This window comes from Lathamus discolor, chromosome 18 (assembly GCF_037157495.1).
Source record: "Lathamus discolor isolate bLatDis1 chromosome 18, bLatDis1.hap1, whole genome shotgun sequence".
NCBI lineage: Eukaryota > Metazoa > Chordata > Aves > Psittaciformes > Psittacidae > Lathamus > Lathamus discolor.
The window spans coordinates 1,308,765-1,331,071 of NC_088901.1; the positions used below are offsets into that span (position 1 = coordinate 1,308,765).

Here is a 22,307-nt window from a genome sequence, read left to right on the forward strand (position 1 = left end):
GGGACCGGGACCGGCCGTGAGGGGAGCGGTGAGGGGAGCGGGGCCGGGCCCTGAGGGGAGCGGTGAGGGGAGCGGGGCCGGGCCATGAGGGGAGCGGGGCCGGGCCCTGAGGGGAGCGGTGGGGGGACCGGGACCGGGCCGTGAGGGGAAGGCCGAGAAAGCTGCGGGGCGGGCCCCAAGGGAGCAGCGGGGCCCCGGCACGGAGCTGGGGTGGGTGCCCTGCCCAGGGCGGCCGGAGGCCAGGCAGGGTGAGGGCCCGGGTGCCCTGCAGGGCCTCTGCGGCCCCGCTGTCGGCCCCGCTGTCAGCCTGCCTGCCTTCCGCGGCTGTCCCGCAGCAGTCTCGGGTGTGTTTGGGGCTGCTCAAGGAGCTCTGTCCCAGCCATCTGTGCCCGAGAGGGCGGGGGGGGGGTCCCGGGCATGGGGTGTTCGGGAGCCACGTTCTCTGCCCCAGGGCCCGTCCTGACTGCGTTGGGGCTTTCCCTGCAGTTCTGCAGGGCTGGGCAGGGTGGCCGAGGGGGTGGCTCTGAGCTCCGCTGGGCCTGCAAAGCCCTCAGCTCCCCTGGGGCTGAGCCTACAGCCTTGTGACGGGAGCAGTAATCAGCCGCTCAATGGATACCAATGGGAGATGGTGCAGTGAGCACCTCCTTGCGACCAGCGCCGTTCTCCAGGGCTTCCTCCTGGCCTGGGACAGAGGGGGGCTTCGGTCTCGCACCCTTGTGCTTCCCCTGCTGTGTGGGCACGTGTCTGCATTGTGCTGTATGCGAGGTTAGAGCTTGCTGCTGCTTTTCTCTTGAGGAGCTTTCCAGGTTGTGGCTGCACCTCCATTTCCAATGCATCCCTGTGAAGAAACACAAACCTCTCCCCTCCCTTTCAGCCCCCTGCTTAGGGCCATGGCCACGCTGAGCACAAAGCCGGGGCAGCGGTGCACGGTGCCGGACTGGCACACCAGCTCCCAGCTCCTCTCCGCTGATGCCCAGCGTCTGCGCTCTGCTTCGCACCGCGTCCGGCAGGAAGCGAGAGCTCTCCGCAACGAAACCAGCAACCAGGTGGGCCGTGCGGCAGGGAGGCTGCTCCCGGGCTTGCCAGCCCGGTATGGGGCTGTGTCAGGATCTGGGTGTATGGATGAGGCGCCAGGAGAAGGCTGTACCCGTACAGAACATGCTAAATCCTTCCATTTCCTGTAAACCCACGTGCAGTGATGCGCATGTACTGTCAGGAAATCCCTGTGTTGTTTCTGTGCTGTCTGCTCGTGTGGATGATCATTAGACCGAATGGCAACGTGGTGCTGTACTCTGTGAGGGGTCAGTCAGTCCCGAAAATAGGGAAAAGCTTCGGCAATATTCACATTTGCAAGTTAAGAATAAGAGTTTCTCCCCTAATTCCAGGCAAAATGGGATGAGCACGACAACCGAACCCGCCTGGCTGAACGTATCAGGAGCGTGAACAGATGGAAGGAGACCCTGGACAAATGCCTCGCAGATGTAGATGCGGAAATCGATGCCTTAGCCAAAGTATGTTGGGAAGACAGATGGCTGGGAATCAACTTACGCCCTCAACACGGGATGTTAAATAATTGAGGCTTTTCTTTTGCAATGGGCAAGCTCATATGGAGTTCAAGGGGTTTTATTGCAGGTCTCCCAAAACCCATACCTGATGAAATGGCTTTATGGAAAGCACATCACTGTGTTCTTGGCTGAGCCATGCCATTTCGTGGAGCTGTGCCTTGCATGCTCGTGCTTGGGCTTTTGGGTTGTTTTTGTTGTTTGGGGTTTTTTAAAGCTCTGAAGGATGATGAGAAATATGTTAGCAGCATCATTCACAACTGCTTGATTTTAAATAGAGGAAAGCAGTGGGACCTTTCTGATTCGTTCAGTTCAAAACCCAGAAGGTGCTGCTCCTGCAGTCATTAGACTCTAGCCAGGGGCAATGCAGGTCTAGAAGACCAGTGTGCTTGGTTCTTGTAATTTTCATTCCAGACTTGCTAAAAGGTTTCAGAACTGTCAAGACAGGCAGTGCAAAGCCCTCTTAACAAGGGTATCGGAGGGTTCCCCTGCCTTTCTTCCTCCCAGCCCTGAAGGAGACTGCATCCACCCAGCAGGCTGCTTCTTCCAGGTGAAGGAGGCAGCAGAACGTGCCCTTCAGGCAAAGAACCTGCCTTTGGATGTTGCCATTGAGTGCCTGACACTCCGGGAGAGCCGCCGCGCCATCGATGTGGTGAGGGACCCTGTGGAGGAGGAGCTGCACAAGGAGGTGAAGTTGGTAGACAAAGCCAAGAGAGAGCTGCAGCAGAAAGCGAGTGAAGCCTTCGAACAGCTCTGGTGAGGCAAATGTGACCGGGCTCTGTCCTCCTTGCTTGGCCCCAGTAGTTTAACGTGCCTCCAGTGCCATGCTGAGCAGTGGCAAGCAGGCCAGAGGCAGGGAACCACTCGGAGGAGCCTCTGAGGGTTGTTGTCAATGTCTGTGGGGTTTGAGGTTGTAGGGTAGAGCATGTCAGGGGAAAGACTTCATCAGCATCCTTGGAACATTTTGGCCCAGACAGAAGCCTTGTGCCACATGCCTTGGTTCATGACCTGGAGGTGTTAGAGCTTTTGGGCTCTAATCCATGCTGGGTCACTGCCCTGCTACAGGAGGGTGGGCAGCTCAGCTCAGCAGAGTCATGCTGGAGCAGAGCATAGGGGAGCCAGGCAGGCTGCTTTACCCAGGTGGGCCAAGTTCACTGGGAGGGCAGGAGCTCATCACTCATCTTGAAAGGATGGCTGATGTGATGAAAGCTTTGGAACGTCTGAGCTGCCTCCCCCTTGGCATGCTCACTGCTGACCCCAGCCCTGCTTTCTGCAGCCTCTTACAGGAAGCTCGCCAGCAGCTGAGCAGTGACCACCAGTGCAAGATGGAAGCGCTGGAATTAGATCGTATGTGCTTATCCCTCAGCGTAAACTCTCCCAACATCTCCTTCAAGGTCAACCCAACTCAGGTCCCAAATGGGTAAGGAAAAAACCTGCCCTTGTGTGGCCAAATCCATGCTGGTGCTCAAAGAGCCCTGGGATGCTTTTTCCTTCTGTGCTCTATCCCAGCTTGGTGGGTGCAGTTTTGGAGAGAGCTCTGAACAGGAATTGGCTTCTGGGATTTGTTGTGGCTCCTGAATTGTGAAGCCACAGACTTTTGGGAGTTATCTAAATTGTCACCACAAAACCAGAGGAGCTTGCTTCCCTGCCTCCCTCCCTTGTGCTTGGCTACCCAGTAGCATGCCATCAGCCATGCTGGCACAGCTCATGGTGGGGGTGTTGCTCCCCATTTTCATTTTCTTAGTGTTTTATAGCACGGTTTGGATGTGTCTCTGTTTTGAGCAGCTGTTGGGCTCAGTGCAGGAGCCATGGGGTAGCAATTTCCTGCTGGTGTGAGGAAATAACGCAGAACACAACCTCCAGAATTCCTGAGTCATTTTGTGCTGCACAAAGCCACCTTGGCCTGCAGCAGGTGGTCCCTTTTGAACCGTCTTGCAAATACTCATTTTCATAACTGCTGCTTTGTTCACAGATCAACTACGGTTGATGAGTGGGAACAGAACAGCCAGAGGAACAAGGAGCGTGCTGAGGCAGAAATGAAAACCTCTGCTGAGCTCCGAGAAGCCACAGTGCTTGCCATTGCCCAGGTAAATTAGTCCCTTTGGTGGTGCAGAAGTTCTGGATCCCACGGGGAGAATGAGCCGGCATGTGCTGTGGCCAAGGGAAGGGAGTCTTTGAAAAGACAGCACTGACCCATAGGCCTCTCATAAGAGAGGAGCTTGCTGATGCTGTGGAGCCTGCAGTAGTGTCAGCAGCTTGGGAGACACGTACCTGTCCTTTGCTCCCTGCCTTTTGGCTGCAGGGACTGCATGGCAGCCAGAACCCAGCTGGTTTTGCTCATAGGCTTGTCCCAACCCAGCAAGCAGCAGCTGGGAAGGAAACACCTCCTAGATATGTGACTGGAGCCTGTTCTCTCTTCAGACAAACAACGAGCTGGAGGCTCAGCGTGTAGCTACAGAGTTTGCCTTGCGCAAGAGGATTAGAGACCTGGAGAAAGCCTATGATGAACTGAAATGGCAGGAGCAGAACGTAAATGTTGCTTCTTTGGTTATCAACCACAATCTTGGGTGGGAACTGAACCCAAAAGGCTGTTTGCTATGCGGAAAGCTATTTAACCTGAGGATAGTTTCCACATAGAATCTGTTAAGGGGCACATCTGTGATCCCTGCAGTATCCTTCCTCCTTCTGCTGTCACAGTTGCTGCTTGGGGATTTCTCAGCAGCAGTGCCAGGTTTTGGCCTGTTCATTTCAACCCTGGTCTCGACTGCTGTGGCCATAAACCACCAGCAGCACCATGCCTGGGCTGTGTGAAAAGCACAAACTACAAAGCAGTGGGGTTCAGCACCTGGAAGCCCAGCAGCCCTTGTGTAAAATCTATTCCCTGCACAGTAAAAGCCTGAGAGGCCTGGGGGCTGTCTTCCAGTCTGTATCCCTGCTGTCCCTCACGCTAGTTATCTGTACCCTTAGACCTTGGAGGAAATTGCTGAGATGGAAGAGGAGATCCGACACCTGGAGGAAGAACTTCGGAGGAAGATGCAGGATCTGAAAGTGGCGCACACCCGCCTGGAGACCCGCACCTATCGACCCGGTGCAGACCTCTGCCGGGATCAGGTCCTGCCAGGAGGGACTGGGGGGGGAACTGCCTGGGCTTGGGGCTTGGTCTGAAAGGTATGGATGCATTTGGAGAAAACTACAGTGGGGCTGAACTCTGGGTCCTACAGTCACCTCAGAGCGAGGAAATAAAGGCTACAGCTGGGCTAGCAGGGGGAGGAGAGAACTGATGGGTTTGGGGAGCACCACTTCAGGCCTCCTCACTGCCTTCTCCCTCTCCACCTCGCAGGTCCAGTATGGGCTAACGGATGAGGTCCACCAGCTGGAGGGAACCATCCGTGCTCTCAAACAGAAGCTGGCAGAGTCACAGTGAGTGTCCTGCTCTCTGGGGCAGTGTGGTGGCCCAGCATCGACTGTGTGAGCAGCCATGGAGCTTGCACGCTTCCAGAAGCTGTGTTTTTGAGCTTGTGTCCGTTCAGCTCAGGAGTGGAAATAACTCTTGGGGCTTGGTGGGGAGCTGGGCTGGGCAGCGTGGTGCAGGTGAGGCAGCAGAGGTCTGTGTGGTGGGAGGGCAAAGGGGGTTCCCATGGTCCCTGCTTGGTTCTGGCTTCACCGGGCACAGACAGTCCTAAAAGGGGAAAAAATAATGGGTGAAAAGTGGAGGAAGAAGGAGAAGGGCTGGGCACATCTCTGTGCCACACTCCAGGGGCAGCACAGAATAATCACAGAATCATAGAATCCTTGTCCATAATCAAAGGGTTTGGGTTGAAGGGACCTTAAAGCTCATCCATTTCCAACCCCTGCCACGGGCAGGGACCCCTTCCACTGGAGCAGCTTGCTCCAAGCCCCTGTGTCCAACCTGGCCTTGAGCACTGCCAGGGATGGGGCAGCCACAGCTTCTCTGGGCACCCTGTGCCAGCGCCTCAGCACCCTCCCAGGGAAGAGCTTCTGCCTAAGAGCTCATCTCAGTCTCCCCTCGGGCAGGTTCAAGCCATTCCCCTTGGCCTGTCCCTACAGGCCCTTGCCCAAAGCTCCTCTCCAGGCTTCTTGTAGCCCCTTTAGGCACTGGAGCTGCTCTAAGTTCTTCCTGGACCCTTCTCTTCTCCAGGATGCACAAGCCCAGCTCTCTCAGTCTGGCTCCATAGGATGCTTCATAGGAAGCACATGAGCTCACTGCTCACAGCCCCAAGCTGGGCTGCTCAGCCCCAAGAGCCGGCTCATGCCTTTGTTCTTCATGCAAAGGCAAATGCTGCACAGAGATTTCTGCTGCCAGAAAGTGGGAAATCAGGTGTTTCCCACCCAACCTGGGCAGTGAGCGCGGTGCCTGAACCCAACTCCTTTCACTTCTTGTTCACAGGGATTCATTGGATGCTCTTTACCGACAACTTCACCGCATCCGGGCAGATCTTGGCTACAAAACAAATTCCCTGGTGCTGGACAACAAGTGCATGGACACCCGGAGGAAGCTCCTGGTTCCCTCCGAGCGGTTTCTGCCGGAGGCTGCGACTTTCCCCAGGGCCACAACCTGTGTGGACGAACGGGCAGCAGGAGCTGGTGAAAGCGAGAGCTACTGACTGCGTTCCGTAGCGAGGGAAGCGCACATCTGTGTCGTGTTAGGAGAATGGAATCCTGCTCCCTCCTAGTTTATTATATAACTGTCTGTGCCCCCCCCAGTCCCTGTGTGATGCTCCCAGGAGCATCGCGAACAATAAAACCAGTTTGTGCCCAAGATAACTTTGTCATCTGACAGCGCCGGAAGCGTTTGGATGGCAGGGATTGACTCCATCGGGGCTCCTGAGTGGTTGAAACCCTTCAAGGTGTGAGGCAGGGCTCGGGAATGGGATGGGGTGAGGCTGGCAGCCCCCCGCCCCGAGCCGCTCGCTGCCCGTCCCTGCTCCTTTGGGGTTGTGCAGGTTCAGGTTGGGATTTGCCCTCGCGGGGAGCACAGTGATGGAAGCAGGTGCTGGAGCCTGTTCTGCCTCCTTATGGCTCCTGCTTTGTTCAAACGGAATTGCAGCTTGTGCCCTGCCTTGATTTTACTGCTTCTATTCCAGGCACGTTCTTCCCAAGAGGAATCGCAGGGTCTGCACCGGGACTTGGCCGGCTTTTCTTCCCCGAGGTGGGACATGATACTCGGCAACCTCCCAGGATGAAGGCAGGCTGGGGCTCACTTCTAACGAGGAATTACGTTAAAACCCAGCCTTTTCCCAATCCATAGGGAAATTGCGCTCCAGCTTTTTCGGGCCGGCGCAGCCGCCGCGCTCCTCCAAGCCGCCAGGGGGTAGCGTCCGCGGCAGCCGCCCCCTGGCGGCCGGGAGGAGCGCGGTGGCGGCGCGGTAGAAGATGGCGGCGGCGGGGTCGGGGTCGAGCTCAGGCTCAGGCTCGGGGCGGGCGGCGGCGCGGCCTCGGCCGGGACCCGGCCGGTTCCGGGGCTGCTTGGCCGGGGCGTTGCTGGGTGACTGCCTGGGCGCCGTCTTCGAAGGCAGAAGCGTCGTGAAGCTGCCGGATCTGCTGAGCTTCCTCCGAGGCCTGGAGCCGGCGGCCGGGCCGCCCGATGAGGGGGAAGCGGCCGGCAGCGCCCGCAGAGGTGGGCGGGCACACCGGGAGCGGGACGGGGGTCGGGCCTGGCCCCAGCACCCCACAGATTCGGGCTTTAGGGTGCCCCCCCCCAGCCCCTCCGAAGCGTGGGTGCCCCCGGTCCTGCCCCTCGCCCCCGCGGGGACCTCCCCGGACACCCATGGGTGCCCCCAGGCACGGTTCATGTATCGTGCTGGGAGCCGGGGTAGCGCAGTGCAGGGGTGTCAGCAAGGAGGAGAGGTTCCAAACCCAGATTAGGAGTAAGAGAAGCGCAAGAAGGTTATTGAACTGTTAGCAAGCAACGATGTGTTCCTGTTGGGGTTCTGTTTGCAGTCGTGTCCAGAAATGCAATAGTCCTTTCTCTTCTCATCAGCATACGCTGCAAGATCCTTGAGAAAGCGACCTGTGTCACTTGTCCTTATGTGCCTCTGGGTATCAGACACTTCCTCTTGATTCTTACTAACCTGTAAATGTCTCATTCTTGCTGTGGGTGCATCTCTCTTGCTCTGTTCCTTCCTCTGATGACCAGAGCCAGTGACAAGCTGAGTGCTGGGCGACCTCTGGTAGTGTTGTAATCCAGCTGTACAGGGAATTAGGCCTCAGAGAAGGGAGGTGCTGGCAGTGGGGATGGAGAGGAGCAGAGTTTGCCCCTGGGTGCTCATGTTTTGACCTTCTCTTCTAGAAACGCTCTCATACACGGATGACACGGCCATGAGCAGGTCGGTGGTGCAGTCCCTGCTGGCCAAGAGGGAGTTTGATGAAGTTGATATGGCCAAGAGGTAAGGACTGCAGCAGCTTCAGGGGCTGGAGTGTTGGCATTTATTAGTGAAGGCAAAACTCCCTTACGATTAAGCAATCGCTGTAATGTTCTGGGAAAGGGGGCAGGGGCCAAGGCAAAGTCATTGTTAGTTTGTGGAGGGGGAAAATAGGAAAGTGATGGCTAATCCTGTAATTCATTGTGTGCTTTGCACTGCCCAGGAACAAGCAGCAGCATTAGTTCTAGCACAGGTTCAGAGCCTGCCTTGAATGAAGCAGGATAGGACTTGCTGTGCTGCAGCTGTGTGTGTATATCCACCTTTGTGGAAGATGAAGCTTAGAAATGGCAGAAGCATTTTCTTTCATGTTTATTTGTTGCTATTTGTGTTTGTACTTCCCTTAATTCAGTTAGTGAGTATTAGTGAGGTCAGCTCCAGTTTGTTTATGATCCATTTCCTTTCTGAATCCACAGCCCTGCGAGCATTTGGTTCCACTTAAGGGAGAACATTTATTTGTTTAGAAAACTCTTCCATTGAACTCGAACAAAAGACTTTCTTTGTGGTTGTGACCCATGGAAATGTTTCCAGTTTGTTTCTATTTCAAGGCAAAGTCAAGAGGGAAGCAAGTGGGTTGTGAGAGGTGATGGTTTATTCACCCTTTCCTCCTTTCACACTGGTTTTTTGGGAATCGGATTCTTTCCCTACAGAACTGAATCACTTGAACCCTGGCTGTTATGGAATTACCCACGTGTTATTAATTCACTTTATCAACAGCCTCTTTACAAACTTTGGAAACAGACCAAATGCCCCCTGTGTTTTTCCTCACCTGCTGCGCTCTCACCCACACCAGGTTTGCTGAGGAGTACAAGAAGGAACCCAACAGGGGCTATGGGATGGCTGTTGTCAATGTCTTCAAGAAGCTCTTGAGCCCCAAGTGCAGCGATGTCTTTGAACCAGCAAGAGCCCAGTTTAATGGGAAAGGCTCCTATGGCAATGGTGGTGCCATGAGGGTGGCAGGCATCTCTCTCACCTACTCTGATGTCCAGGATGTCAAGAAGGTACCGTGCTTGGCTCCTGTGGGCACCTCAGCTCTGGCAGTGCTGCTGTCAGGCCGGGCTCAGCAGGATCTCTCACGTAGGCTTGCTAAGGATGTGTTTTCATTCCCAGTTTGCGAAGCTGAGTGCTGAACTGACCCATGCCAACTCGCTGGGCTACAACGGAGCCATCCTGCAGGCCCTGGCTGTGCATCTTGCCCTGCAGGGAGAGGTCAGCAAAGAGACCTTCCTGGAGCAGCTCATTAGCCACATGGAAGATGTAGAGGCAGATGATAAGTCTCTTACTGACGCACGAGCGTGAGTAGCTATGGGGAGCACTGACTCTGCTGTGTACAGTTTATTCTGAGTTCACATTCTCTTTTCTCCATTGTACTGTTTGTTTCCAGGCTGGGATTTGAAGATTTACCCTTTTCAAGGCGCCTAAAGAAAATAAAGGAATTCTTGGAACTCAGCAGTGTTCCAAAAGCAGATGTATTGTTTGAATTGGGTAAGTACCTTTCTTACTCTAAGTACTAGGAAAAAGCTGAAAGCAGGACTGACTCAGCCAGCCTGGCTGACGTGTCCTCCCACAGGTTGCCACTTCAGCCTCTGCTGCCTGTAGGCATAGAATGTGCTAGAAAATTACAGGCTGTTGTGCTCACCAGCCAGTAATTTTGAGTCTTGACCCAATGACTCCCTCTTTGTACAGGCGGGGAAAAATGTCTTGCTAAGAAAAACTTAATTGTGCACCATATTTCTTAGTATTCTGAGATCTCTTGTCTTAATGGCTGTCAGATCTTCATGTGGGATGGGAATGGGGAGATGTGTATAGCCAAGCTATACTCGTATAGCTGGATGTGACTAGGACTGGGGAACTATGGGGAGATCTTAGAGATGCAGGCTCGTGCACCTTGTCATGATAATACCAGTAGTGAAAGCAACTGGCAATAGGAAGCTGTGGTTAGAAGTGAAAAAGGCCTTCTGTGGGAAGGAAGACAGGAATGTTCTGCAGCACTGATGATGCCTGGCTTCGTTACAGGCAATGGCATCGCCGCTTTGAGGTCTGTCCCTACTGCGATTTACTCCTTCCTGCGCTGTATGGAGGCTGACCCAGACATTCCTGATCACTACAACAACCTGCAGAGGACCATCATCTACTGTATCTCTCTGGGTGGAGACACAGACACCATTGCTACCATGGCAGGAGCTATTGCAGGAGCTTACTATGGGGAGGAACAGATACCCCCAAGTTGGGAGGAGAGCTGTGAAGCTTTTCAAGAGACACAGAAGCTGGCAAATAGCATGTATGAACTCTACTGCCAGCGGCTCTGAGTGCCAAGGGGAGTGTGTTTTGGAAGGCAAAGGCAGGTGGTCACCTCTGCTTTCCTGGTCAGGATCTGGTGGTGGATCCACACTGCAGACACCTGTGAGCCTCCACCTGAGCCAGATGCTGCTGTGAGCTGAGAGCTGGAGGCACAAGCTGGCTCAGAAGAGAGGGGATATACCCTTCAGCTGCGGTTTGGCTGGGAAGGGGCTGCATGTGGCACTTGGACAGTGGGTGCATCTCCTCTGAAGTGTACAGGGGCATCTAGTTTTTTCATGAGATTCCTGCTGCTTGCTTTGTCCACCATTATGCCATTTTGTCATTGCAGTTACTGGGTGGGTGTCTGAATTTACTGATTTTCTTGCTGGTTCCCTCTGCTCCACTGTGCTGTGGCCTTTGTTTCAGTGGCCTGTCCTGCAGTGGCTTTAATAGGCTCCACACCCCTCTTAAAAGACCAGCTCCCACTCAGCCTGACCAGTTCAGGGGTGGAGGTGGGAGTTGTCAGAGGTACTTCCCTGGAGGATGTCCTGCATGCAGCAGGGGTTGCCCCCCTTCTTGTGGAGTGAGGATGCTGGAGGGTAGATGTCCCAGGGAGGTTTGCTTCCCTAAAGGCAGAATGAGCAGTGGCAGAGGTTGGAGGAGGGCTTCCTTTGCATTGCTGGTTGTGCTGGGAGAAAAGCCGTTGCATGCAGGGTCCCTGCTGCTGCTGGAATGGGGGTGGGACTCATTACTGCTCTTTGCTCTGTGATCTACCTGGCACCATCCTCATCTATTGCATTTCGTGTTCCCTTACACGCTGGCTTTCACGCTGCTGCAGCTACTCCTTTGTTCCAAATCTATGCATCCTGCATTCTTAATGCTGTCCTGTGCATGTCCAGAGCACCACGTGAGTTGCTGTTTAAATCTGTGGGTGACGATAGTTGTGAAACCTGGTGTTTAACAAGCACTGAACTCCTGGTTCTGCTGCCATCAGTGACAGAAACTACCTCAGCAGGAAGCAGGAGTTACTTCTTACAGCTTTAAAACTCTGTGCTTGGTAAGAATCATTTGAAAATAAAGGAAAATGTAGTTAATTAGGGGAGAATTTATCAAAGTTCAAGCAGCTTGTGCATCTGAAGCTGGTACTGGTGGCTGAGAACATTCTAGCAAAGCTGGGTTGTTCCTGAGTCTTGTATCTAAAACCTTTGCCAAGTGGAGCTGGTCAGAAAGGGAGCAATAGCTTGGATATGGCACATCTAAAGAGGGTTGAAAAGCTGTGTAATAATTGAAAACAAAAAGGAAGGAAGAGGCAAGCAGTCACCATATGGAAATGTTTATAATCCTGCCTATGACCATGTAATTCTCTATTACTGCTCTAGTATTCCTTGTGACTGTTCCCTGCTTGCTCCCTGCCGGTATCACACACGGTGCTGGTGTGTGTCAGGCTGCAGGCACGTGTGGAAAAAGTGTCTGTGGAAAACCAGGTCGTTCCATTCTTCCTGTAGTCTGCTTCCTCCTAGTGCCCTTGTTCTGTGTGACACTGTAACGGGCTTTCCTTGTATAAGCGAATTCTTGTTCTGAGAGCATGTGGAATTTCGGTCTGTTGTATATTTATGTATTGTGATGCAGATCAGAGATGGACAGAGTCGGGTTTTCCACATTATTCTGCCACAAGTGTGAACATATTCATGTGATTATTTAAAGAAAGAGATTTTCCTTTTAAAGCAGCTTTGTAATTGTAAATGTTGGGAACTCACAAAGAGCGGAAGAGCTCCTGTTCAGAAAAATACAGCTCGTTTGAGGCCAGAATTGAAATGTGTACTCAGACACTGAGCTCTGGCTTCCTTGGAGAGAAATAAAAGTCACTTGGTCATCTTTGCTAATTAGCCACTGCTCCTGTCTTTTCATTCAAGTCATGAAGTTGTGCTTCTGTACTAAATGACAAGAGGAGTTGTATGAAAATCGCCAGGCTGTTTCTTCCCCTGCTGTACTTCACTTTAAGACTCAACCTGAAGCTACTTTGCTTTGACTTCTTGAATCTGTAGAAAGCAGAGTGGAAGTTGTTTGGTGCTGGATGGAAACATCTCTCGTGTAGCCAGGATTTGTGCTTCGTTTGGGGTGAGTTTGAACACTAGAAATCTGCTGGAAAAACCACTTTCAGGCAGCCCCTCTTGCGCGTGAGCCATAATGGGAGTTAGGGGTTTACTGGAGAGGACCTTTTCTTTTGCAGGCTGCATTTGCAGTGAGGACCAGCATGTGGAAGGAGTTCAGCTGCCAGAGCACGATGTGCAGCGATCACACACAGAACAGTGTCTGCTGCGTGCTCCCACCACTGGCAGGAGAACCACTTGTTCTTCGTCATCCCTTTTGTAGGAGTCAGCCCACGTGGCAGCCAGGCTTGTCCAGAAGTGTCATCTGTGACAAGGAGCAGCTCCTCTTCCAGGTAGGAGATCAGGTGGGAAAATGTATTTTCTGTGTACTTTTAGCCTCTGGAAGTGTTTTGCTCCAGGTGATTCACCGTTTCCTCCATATGTTACTGAATGGCTTTTGCTGCTTAAGATGTGGAGGTTGGCTGTGGATGAGGTTGTGTAAGATCGTGAAAGCAAGCGGCATAGTGAAAAACAGGAGGGAAAGGGAATCCCCAACACTTTGCCCGAAATTCCTCGAGTTACAGTTGCCGGTGTGGAAGGGTCTGGATTTCATCCTTTTCTAAAATGAACTTCCTGAGACAGGAATCTTGTCCTTAATCACAAGAAACAGCAGTACCTTCTTATGGGAGAATATGGTTGTTGAAGCAGATCTTGGAACAGGTAGGCTGGATTTGAGACAGAGACAGCACAAGAGATCTCTGTGAATGGTCTTTCTAGCAAGGCTGAGTTGAGCCCATTAATAACAGGACAGAGGCACAGCTGAGCCCACCTTTTATACAAGAAGTTTTATTGATGTTTTGTCAATACAATCAAGTACTGCAGTTTTAGTTCTGAAGAGAAGGCCAGTTTCTGATCACAAAAAGAGTGCATTTTAAACCAACTTTTACTATGACAAACAGTGCATGTAGTAAGTATTTACAAAACTAAAAACCTCTATATACTAGGTTAGAAATGAAGATACTAGAGGCAAATTTAACAAAAATAGTAAGAATTTGTATATAAAAATGCACATTGTAATGCAGTTTTCATAATTAAAAATAGACATACTTCATCCAACCCAACCTTTTTTACTATTGTGATTGAAACCAAAATCCCATGCGCTCACACACACCACAAAATAATCCTTTCTGCTGGCGAATATCACATACTCAGTATTCCAGAATAAAAACTCTTCCTGACAGTGTCCAGTTTAGTGAACAGCCTCCCTCATCCTGTGCATCGTTTTATTTCTAGCCTAACTATGTGCATGTTATATCTTTGCCTTTCAATTACTGTGTAAATGTAAGAGGTTATATAGCTGCGGAAGGTTGATTATGGTTCATGCTCTGCACATGAAGGGAAAGTGAAATAATTGCAAAACAATATCTACAGCACTGAAGGAGTTAATGTCTCGGTGTGGTTATAGTGAGTAAGTTTATCATTGCTTTTTTGCCAGCTAGGACAAGAAGTTTAGAATAAAAACAGAACAAGAAGAAAGGGAATGGGGGTTAGAACACAGTATAAATAAGTCGCTTTGCTGAGTAACAGGATGAAGCTTCCAGCCTGGCATGGGAAGCTCCTGGCCCTGCTGCAGGTAGTGTGGGCAGTGGGAACAGCCCCACTGCTGGCCAGGGCCTGGCCTGGCCCCCACTCCAGTCCTTGGCTGTTCTCCACAGGAAAGAGGCTTCAGTAAAGGAGACAGACACAGGCCCCATCCTAGCACCCTCCCAGGCCTGGGCTTGAAGAAAACATCTGAGCTTCCACTTCTCCTTTTAGGGACTCTGTATGGCTCCTGTTCCTGCTGGGAGATAACCTGTTATGAACAAAACCCAAACGGTCCTGACACCCTCCTGCCTTTGGGAGCTGAAAACATCCAGCAGGATTGGACACTGGGGCAGCCCTTCAGCTTGGGAGTGTTTCTTCTTTGTACAAAACTTGCAGCTTTATGGGGAGAAAATCCCAGGGAGGGGGACGAGCCAGCCCCAACCAGGCAGTAGCTGAAGCACTGGCCTCTCAACTGTACATTTCCTTGCTGTCTTTCTTAATTTCAGGGATAGGTGTGTCTTAAAAGGAAGCCCTGGATGGCAAGAGGCAGAAACACAGGACAGGCTTAATGAGAAAAACAAACTCAGCAGAAATGGAAATAGAAAAGTTGTTTAAATATCTTGTACAGTTCATCTGGAGAACAATCCCAAGCCCCACTCTTGCTACATTTTCTTTGGCCGTTGAACAGGCTGTAGGAAAACTTCAGGGCAATAATTGCTCAGCTGGTAACCAAATAATTGCTGTTTTCTCAGGGCTGTGCCTTTGCAGAGGGACACAGTGTGTAACACGTGTGGATTAACTTCAGCAGCGAGCTACTACATCGCTGGGATGAGAACAACCATCCCACCATGAGAAAGGATGCAAGCAACAGGGTCCAGGTGCTCCCTTTAGAAAGGACAGAGCAGCCAAGTGGTCAGGATAGTGCATACCTCTCCTGGAACCTTCCAGCTCATCCTCAGGTCGGTGACATTTCAAGCATGAGTGAGACAAAGTGGTAACAACAGACAAACGTGATTATTTTGTTTTAGCCTAAGTCACAGACTGGCACCTGGAATGGTGCTTTGACAGGTACGTATTGCACTAGACTTGTAAATAACCTTGTTAAGTAGATAATAGCACCATGGTAAAATGACTGAATGGAAAGTTAGAATGAATGCTCATTTTTTTTTTTCTTAATTAAAAGATCCCCAGGGGAAGGGGGGAGTTTACACATCCCAAAATAGTGAGACAGTAAAAGCAAGTTGTCCATAAGTGGCACTTTCAGGGAAGCACGACTAAACCTTCTGTCAGACCAGGCTAGAAGCACCATAAGCTGGGCTCGCAGTGCCATCCTTGTGTTCTCAAAGAGTAAAGATGCTCACGAGGCCAAGCAAGTCTTTGGGCTGCAAAGAGGCAGACAGAACTAGCCCTTGGACTTGCCAGTAGATGAATGAACCCAAGAGAGGATCCTTGTTCATCACAGGGATCCCAGCTTCCCTCAACGGCTTTGGAATAGGTCGTCTGTCGTCCTCCCAGATGCCAGTGCCTGGATGGTTTTATTCCTAAAGGTGCTGAGGAGGAGGGTTAAAAATAACATTTAATTCTTCTAAGAAGGTGCTTATGCATAGTGTTCCACTTTTTATGATTATACATCCAACCACACTGAATCCGGAGTGAAGCAGAGAGACTGCTGCAAAGCACAGTCTGAAAGAACAGGCATCAGTGAGACCAGAACTCGGGCATCTGATGGTTTGGGAAGGAAAATTCTCAATCCATCACGGATCTCTGCTGCTGTAGAGGTTTGTGTTAAGTGCCTAGCACCCCTGCGTTGGTTAGCAAATACACCATCCGTTACAACAGCTGTATTCATTTCACTTGTACTCAAAATGGGAAGCAAGGGCACTTGATTACAGACCAGAAGGGTCTGCTCTTCCAGACGACCCTCTGCATCGCAGAGCAGTTTGCTGCAGAGCCAGATCCTTGCCATCCCAAGCGCGTTCCTGGGTTTGATGTACAGTCACTAGGGTAAAAGTTATTCCAGGTAGGCTTTGCTGAGGAAGTCACTCCCCTGCCTCCCTTCTCCCTCCCCCAAAAAAGATGGATAGCTGTCTCCTTTCTGGTTACCCTCTTGACTCATGGATCAAAGAGCGTGAAGCAAGGTCCCACCACAGCGGCTCGCGCGTTCTTCCCAGTGATTTTTCTTTTTTGTATTAATTTTAAACTTTTTTTTATCAAAAACAAACAAACAAAAAAAGACAGTTTATGGCTAACGTGGGTGAAAAGGAAACGCGCCCAACAGCCGTTATGTGGGGCAAAGCAGGAACCCAGAGAAGGAGGAGTGGATGTATTCCGTGGAGTACAGCCCATTGGCCTGGTCCGAGGGCATTTGTACCCAGACTTGGTCGTTCTCCTTGAGTTCAAGCACGGCACTGCCCGAGGCCTGGTCCAGGTAACCCTTTTTGTACTCGTCGTAGGTGTAGGTGGCGGGCACGTTGTTCTTATAAAGCGCCACCCAAACGTTGGTCCCTTTGACGTGCACGTGGTAGGCAAAGTAGTAGATGCCGGATACGGGGCAGGTGAATATCCCGGTGACAGGGTTGTAGCCGTTGTGTCCGTTATACAAAGTCCGGTCAAACTTGACCGGCATGCCCGACGCCGGGAATGGGGAGGTGAGGATGGCGGTGAAGGCTGGCGCGATGCGGGCGGAGAGCTCTCCTCGGCCATACTGCGGCTTCCCTGGCTTCCCATTCCCCAGCACGGCCCCCTCCACGCCTCCGTCTGGGAGGTGCAGCCCCGCGATGCCCGTCTCGTCGAACACCCCGGGTGCTCCCGGTGGCCCGGGTGGCCCCGGTGGCCCCGGTGGCCCATTCAGCCCTGGTGTTCCCGGCATTCCCGGTGGGCCGATGGGTCCGGCCATGCCGGGCTCACCGGTCTTCCCCTCACCGGGAACCCCAGGGAGCCCGGGCTCCCCTTTCAGCCCTGGTAGCCCCTGAGGCCCCATGGGACCTGCGGGTCCTTGCAAGCCCGGGATGCCAGAGGGGCCCCTCAGCCCTGGCTGCCCCGGGATCCCCCCATCCCCTTTCGGGCCGGGGCCACCCGTCAATCCTGGCACCCCAGGGAGGCCGATGAACCCTGGTTCCCCCTTGGGGCCCATTGGGCCAGGGGGTCCCAGTGACCCGGGCAGGCCCCTTTCTCCCGGCACCCCTGGCTTCCCTGCGAAGCCGTTGGGGCCCTGGTCGCCGCGCATCCCTGGCATTCCTGGGGGACCGCTCGGCCCCACATCCCCTTTGGAGCCGGGCAGCCCATGCTTGCCCGGCAGGCCCATGGACCCCGGCGGGCCTGGTGGCCCGATGATGCCGGCAGGGCCTGGCTCGCCTGGCTCCCCATCAACGCCAGGTTCCCCCTTATCGCCGATGGCTCCTGGCACCCCGGGCTGCCCGCGGTCTCCTTTCAGGCCAGGCAGACCCGGCTTCCCATAGCCCGTTGGGCCCGGCAAACCAGGGAGGCCGCGGATCCCAGGCTCTCCCTTTGGTCCCATGGGACCCTGTATCCCCGGCACCCCCGCGGCGCCCGGGACACCGATCCCATCGATGCCAGGGGGGCCCCGGGGCCCCATGGGGCCGGGCTCCCCATTGACGCCAGGCCCACCTGGGGGGCCCATGTCACCCTTCTCCCCTGGTGCACCCGGCAGCCCGTCGAGGCCAGGCTTTCCAACGCCAACGGGCCCTGGGGGCCCTGCGGGGCCGGGAGGGCCCCCATTCCCCCGGGGCCCCGGTAACCCCGGCTTCCCCACACCATTCTCGCCCTTCATCCCTCGCTCCCCACGGGGACCCGGCTCCCCTTTTGGGCCAGGTTCACCTCGAAACCCAGGCAAGCCAGGGCCGCCCTGGGGACCCGGCTTCCCATTGACGGAGATGCCGGCTGGCCCTGGCAGCCCCGGGGGGCCGGGCAGTCCCCTTGGCCCTTGCTCTCCTCGCATGCCAGGCTCGCCCTTGGCTCCGGGCATCCCTTTCATACCCGCCTTTCCAGGGAGCCCTGGGATGCCGGGTTTCCCGATGCCCGAGAAGCCGGGGGGCCCGGCAGGCCCGGGCTGGCCGTGCATTCCCGGTTTCCCCGTGCCCGGTTTTCCTGGGTAGCCGGGAGGCCCTGGGGGTCCACGTGGGCCGGGCTTCCCTGGTGGTCCTGGCTCCCCTTTGAGGTCCATCGGCAGCAGCGGTGGCATGTCTGTGGAGAGAGGGGACACGGAGCTTCAGTGGGACCGGTGGTGGATGCGTGCCTGGTGCGTGATGCCCTCGGGGTGTTAAAGCCGCAGGATCTGTCCTTGCAAGAGTGCCCTTCTCTAGAAACGGTTTGGTTTCAACACGGGCACAGTGGCTTCCTGGGCCACCACATCAGCAGGGCTGTCTTGAGGCAAGACCTTGGCCAGAGTCCAGGGTACTAATCCAAGCCTTACTGCATCCATCCCTCCACAGAGGGTGTCAACAAGAGCAGCACTTGCCGCCGGCTCCAGCGGTGGTGCTCTTTGATGACCCACTGTGGGCCTTTCTTAGGAGCTGGATTCAAACCCTTCTGCTGCCTCACTTCCCAGCGGCCTCGAAAGCACCGTGGGATTTGGTCGCTGCTGCCTGGATTCAGCGGAGAGGCTGGTGACAGAGCGAGCCAAGACTGAGGATAATCCCTGCACCCCATCCCGCGGGTCCAGGCCCTCAGGAGACCTTTAATCCTTTTGGATTAAAAAGAAACCTCTTGGGCATGTACTTAGGAGACCGAAGAGGTGATTCGTGCATGGGTTAAGCCATGCCCGCGGTGCTCGCTGGCTCAGCTCCCGTGGCCAGCAAGGCACAGAAAAACTCCCCAAAGAGAATTAAAAAGTGCTGAGGATGGAGGAAAAGCCAAGAGCTTCGAGGGAAACGCAACCTCGGTTACGTCCAAATGAGTCAGCCCAGCTGGGAATAGGCTGGAACCGCTTGACATTTAACGAATTTATAGAGCTCTTTTGCAAACGGATATAAGAAAGAAACTAATGGGCTGAGAGACTACAAAGGCGAGGAGAGGCCGATTCCGTGCCCACCGCAGCTCGGGGCTTAAAGCACAGACGTGAGCATAAAGAACTCCCTGAGCTGGGGGTTGCTTCCCACGTGACACCAGGAATGGGCGAGAAAGAATAAATCTGACAGAGTCTTTCTTGGGAAGGTTGTAATTAAGGGAACGCTTGGCAGTGGCTGTGATGGGAATCGGGAGAGGAAAGGGCTCTGACATCCTGCTAGAGCATTCCAGCTGGGAACAGACCTGTATGGTCAAGTTCCTGGGCTGGGAACGGATCGTGTCTAGGTTGGGGCAGAGCACGGTGCCCCGGTGTAACTGGGGAGGGGGCAAGGGGGGCCCTGAGCTCTGCCTGGGCACTGAGGAAGCTCAGCCTGGATACCCGCAGCGCCAGGATCTGCCACCACGGAGAGCTTCCAGTCAACGGGGAGAGATTAGGGGAGATTTGAGACACGTGAAAGGAATAACCATGGCAGCAGCAGGCACCGGTGCCTCAGAGGTGGCTTTACCTTGCCTAAACCCAGCCATTCGCTCTGGCCATTCCCAAGCCTGGTGCCTGCTTGTTTTCCTTTTGGCACTGGAAACGTTTTCGGAGCTTATCTGTACATCAAAGCCTGGCCCACATCCTAGGCTGTGAGCGAGGTCACTTGGCTCTCTTGATGGAGGAAATACTTGTCTGTCAAGACATTGCCACTGGATTTCTGCACCTCCTGCTCCTTCCCCCAGAAAATGGTGTGGGAAAGGAGGCAAAGGGAGACGGGAAGGGTTGCACTGAAGCAGATTTCTGGGATCCTGGAAGAAACCATTTCTGCAGGCAATGATTTCAATGTGCTTCCCCCCTCTGCCTTTCTTGTTTTCTCTTTTCTCCTTGCGATGGTTTGAAAAGAGGGAGTTTTCTAGGTCATTTTGCACGGAATCAGAACAAGGATGTACAGCTGAGCCCGCGGAGGAAGGGAAAGGCACACACACGCTCTCGCACAAGGCAGCGGAGAGGAGCGCCAGCCCAGGGCTGCCAGCTTGCAGGCGGCCAAGAAAGCAGACGGGAAAACCAAACCGGGGCCGTCAGCGCCGAGAAACTGGGGCAGCGCAGCCCCGCTGGTGTCCGGTTTCAAACGCCCGGCTCTCACCACAGACACATGTCTGGGAGCGCTGCATTGCACAGCAGCACCGTGGGGTTGGGTTCCCCTCGAAGCACGAACAAAGCTGCCATGAATGCTAATGCAAGGAGCCAGCCGGGGCAGCGGCAAGGGGAAGGAGCCCTGCGAGCTCTGCCCTGGGTACCACCAAGCTTTCCACCTTCTCAGGAGCACGGATGCGGCCAGGTGGGATGCTGCAGCCCCTCTGGAGCTGTGCTCACCCCCGCACGCCTGAGGGAGGACGCAGCAGCAGAGACCGGCAGCAGAGGAAGAATCCAGCAAGATGGGAAGCGGTTCCCAGCCCCGAGCAGTCAGCGGCGGGGCTGGCCAGCGCGGCCGGATGACACTGCAGGAAGGAGAGGTTGGCTGCTCCATGGCGGAGCCTGCCCAAGCTTGTTCCAGTGCTGCTGCCAAGCCCTGTCTCGTGAGAGTGAGTTGCACAGGCTCGCAGGCACGCTGCACAGGACCAGTGTTACTGCATCCCTCCCACTGGAGGCTCAGCACAGGACCCAGCCGCAGCCCTGCTGAGAGCTGCCGGGCAAGGGGATGGTGGTGAGATGGCAGCGGGCTGCAGAGCACAGCATGATAACGGCAAACAAGGTTTCCCCATGAGGGAATCAGGAGGCCTCTTGGCCATGTGCATCCAGCAGCAGTCCCACAGGGATCACAGGACTGAGTCCTTAAAAGCAGCAGCACTTGCGGGCCGCCGGCTCTGGGGATGCTGGAGCCCTGCGAGCAGAGGCTGTGCAGTGATTTGGCACTGAGCTTGCCCAGGCCTGGCGGGGTGGAAAGTGCTCCTTTAGCTTCGCAGCTGAGGTTGGTGCTCCCAGGTATTGCCACTAGAGGGGAACTGGCATAAACCCCAACCCCAGGCATCGCCTGGGCCTCATCTCTGCCCCGAGCTGGGATGCTGCTGACTTGACTCCCGACATGCACAGGGAAATGATGGGCTCCTTGAGCCATTTACCTGCGCAGACCTGGCTTTAAGCAACCCAAAACAGAACCCAACTCTGCAAATATCTACTTAGGTGCTTGTAGCATTTTAACGTGTAGCAGCATCTCCTGCCCAGCGCTGCCTCTGTGCTCCTGGGGAGTCTGGCACCCTGGGGAACCCAGCCCTGCCTCTCACTACGTGGCACCCGCAGGCTGATGGGAGCCCCCCATGAGGGGTCCCAGCCCCAGGGACAGCACAGGGGTAACAGCCGGGGGCACGGCACGGCCCGGCACCGTCGGGGTGAGTCAGCTGAGCCCCCGGAGCAGGGCAGGAGGCCAGCGGGGATTTTCCTTGCCAAATCAGAGGTTAAGCAGAGATGAGAGCTCGAAGGGACGCAGGAGGCACCGGCTTCCCCGGCTGCCTCTGTGCAGCCCCATAGCTGCTGGCTGCCTGCATCCCGCTGCCTGCATCCCCCTGCCTGCGTCCTCCTGCCTGCATCCCGCTGCCTGCATCCCCCTGCCTGCGTCCTGCTGCCTGCATCCCGCTGCTGTCATCTCTTTCCCAGGGGTTTTAGGAGAGTAACCTCTGGGGCACTCCATTGCTCTGCCCTGCCTCAATGTCTCCTCTAAGCCCTGCCTAACCTGGTGAGACTTGCACCCAAACCACTTGCAAGCAGCCAGGCGCTCGCTCCTCAGACGGCCGTGGTTAGCAGGCAGCGGTGCTCAGAGGCAGCACAAGCATAGGAAGAAAGGCGGGGGGAAAGAAGGAAACCCAGCAGGGAGATGTTTGAATCCAGTCCCACCAGCAGCTGAAGCGTTCCTGCACGGCGCTGGAAGGTTTCGTCTCTGGCTGGGATTCAGGGAGCAGCTTTACAACAGCTGGGAAGGGGGCAGGGAGGCAGGGGGGGTCGTAGCGTGCTTCGGCGCCAGGTTTTGCTGTGTGCTTTCTGACATGTGCTGAGCTCCGCTCCTGATAAGCCCTGCAGGAAATCAGCACCCGCAGCCCTGCCTGCTCCAGTTTCTCCTCCCAGAGCCAAGGTTTCGGCTCCCCGGAGGGTCTGGGTGTGTGTGAACACGTGGGGAGGGCTCCAGCAGCTCTTCCCGAGGGCAAAGCACCGAGCTGGGGGATCCGGGCACCTGAGCACCAGCACTGCCCCATCCCAGTGCTGCCGGCAGCGGCTGGAGGGGGGGAGAGCGCTGGGACTTGGGTGTCTGGGGTCAAGGAGTGGGCTCAGGCCCTTCTGTGTCCTGGAGGTGAAG

General features: G+C 54.7%; 4 protein-coding genes across 5 annotated transcripts in view; 3 read left to right on the forward strand and 1 right to left on the reverse strand.

The window, feature by feature from the left end:
- LOC136023488 (protein argonaute-3) overlaps positions 1 to 1,466 on the forward strand; it is a 38,929-nt gene extending 37,463 nt beyond the window's left edge. The window contains exon 20 of one of the 2 annotated variants that reach the window (XR_010616610.1): positions 1,386 to 1,466. The gene's annotated coding sequence lies outside the window, so the exon portion shown is untranslated. Of the gene's footprint in view, positions 1 to 874; positions 957 to 1,385 lie in introns of those variants that run through there. The other variant, XR_010616611.1, reaches the window with a different exon arrangement.
- TEKT2 (tektin 2) lies at positions 891 to 6,347 on the forward strand. The gene is given in 10 exon segments (XM_065697976.1): positions 891 to 1,046; positions 1,386 to 1,511; positions 2,113 to 2,318; positions 2,839 to 2,982; positions 3,535 to 3,649; positions 3,984 to 4,091; positions 4,530 to 4,673; positions 4,903 to 4,982; positions 5,971 to 6,144; positions 6,146 to 6,347. Coding segments are annotated over 10 exon segments (1,308 nt in total). The 3' UTR covers positions 6,201 to 6,347.
- Positions 6,348 to 6,898: 551 nt separating this feature from the next.
- On the forward strand, positions 6,899 to 12,168 carry ADPRS (ADP-ribosylserine hydrolase). The gene is made up of 6 exons (XM_065697977.1): positions 6,899 to 7,200; positions 7,873 to 7,969; positions 8,796 to 9,003; positions 9,113 to 9,297; positions 9,387 to 9,487; positions 10,019 to 12,168. The coding sequence occupies exons 1-6, from the start codon at positions 6,957 to 6,959 to the stop codon at positions 10,309 to 10,311; spliced, it is 1,128 nt and encodes a 375-aa protein (XP_065554049.1). The 5' UTR covers positions 6,899 to 6,956; the 3' UTR covers positions 10,312 to 12,168.
- A 1,034-nt stretch (positions 12,169 to 13,202) lies between these two features.
- The window catches only part of COL8A2 (collagen type VIII alpha 2 chain), a 29,937-nt gene continuing 20,832 nt past the window's right edge, over positions 13,203 to 22,307 (reverse strand). The window contains exon 3 of the mRNA XM_065697975.1: positions 13,203 to 18,159. Coding sequence (XP_065554047.1) covers positions 16,238 to 18,159 — 1,922 coding nt within the window. The 3' untranslated portion in view covers positions 13,203 to 16,237. The remainder of the gene's footprint in view (positions 18,160 to 22,307) is intronic.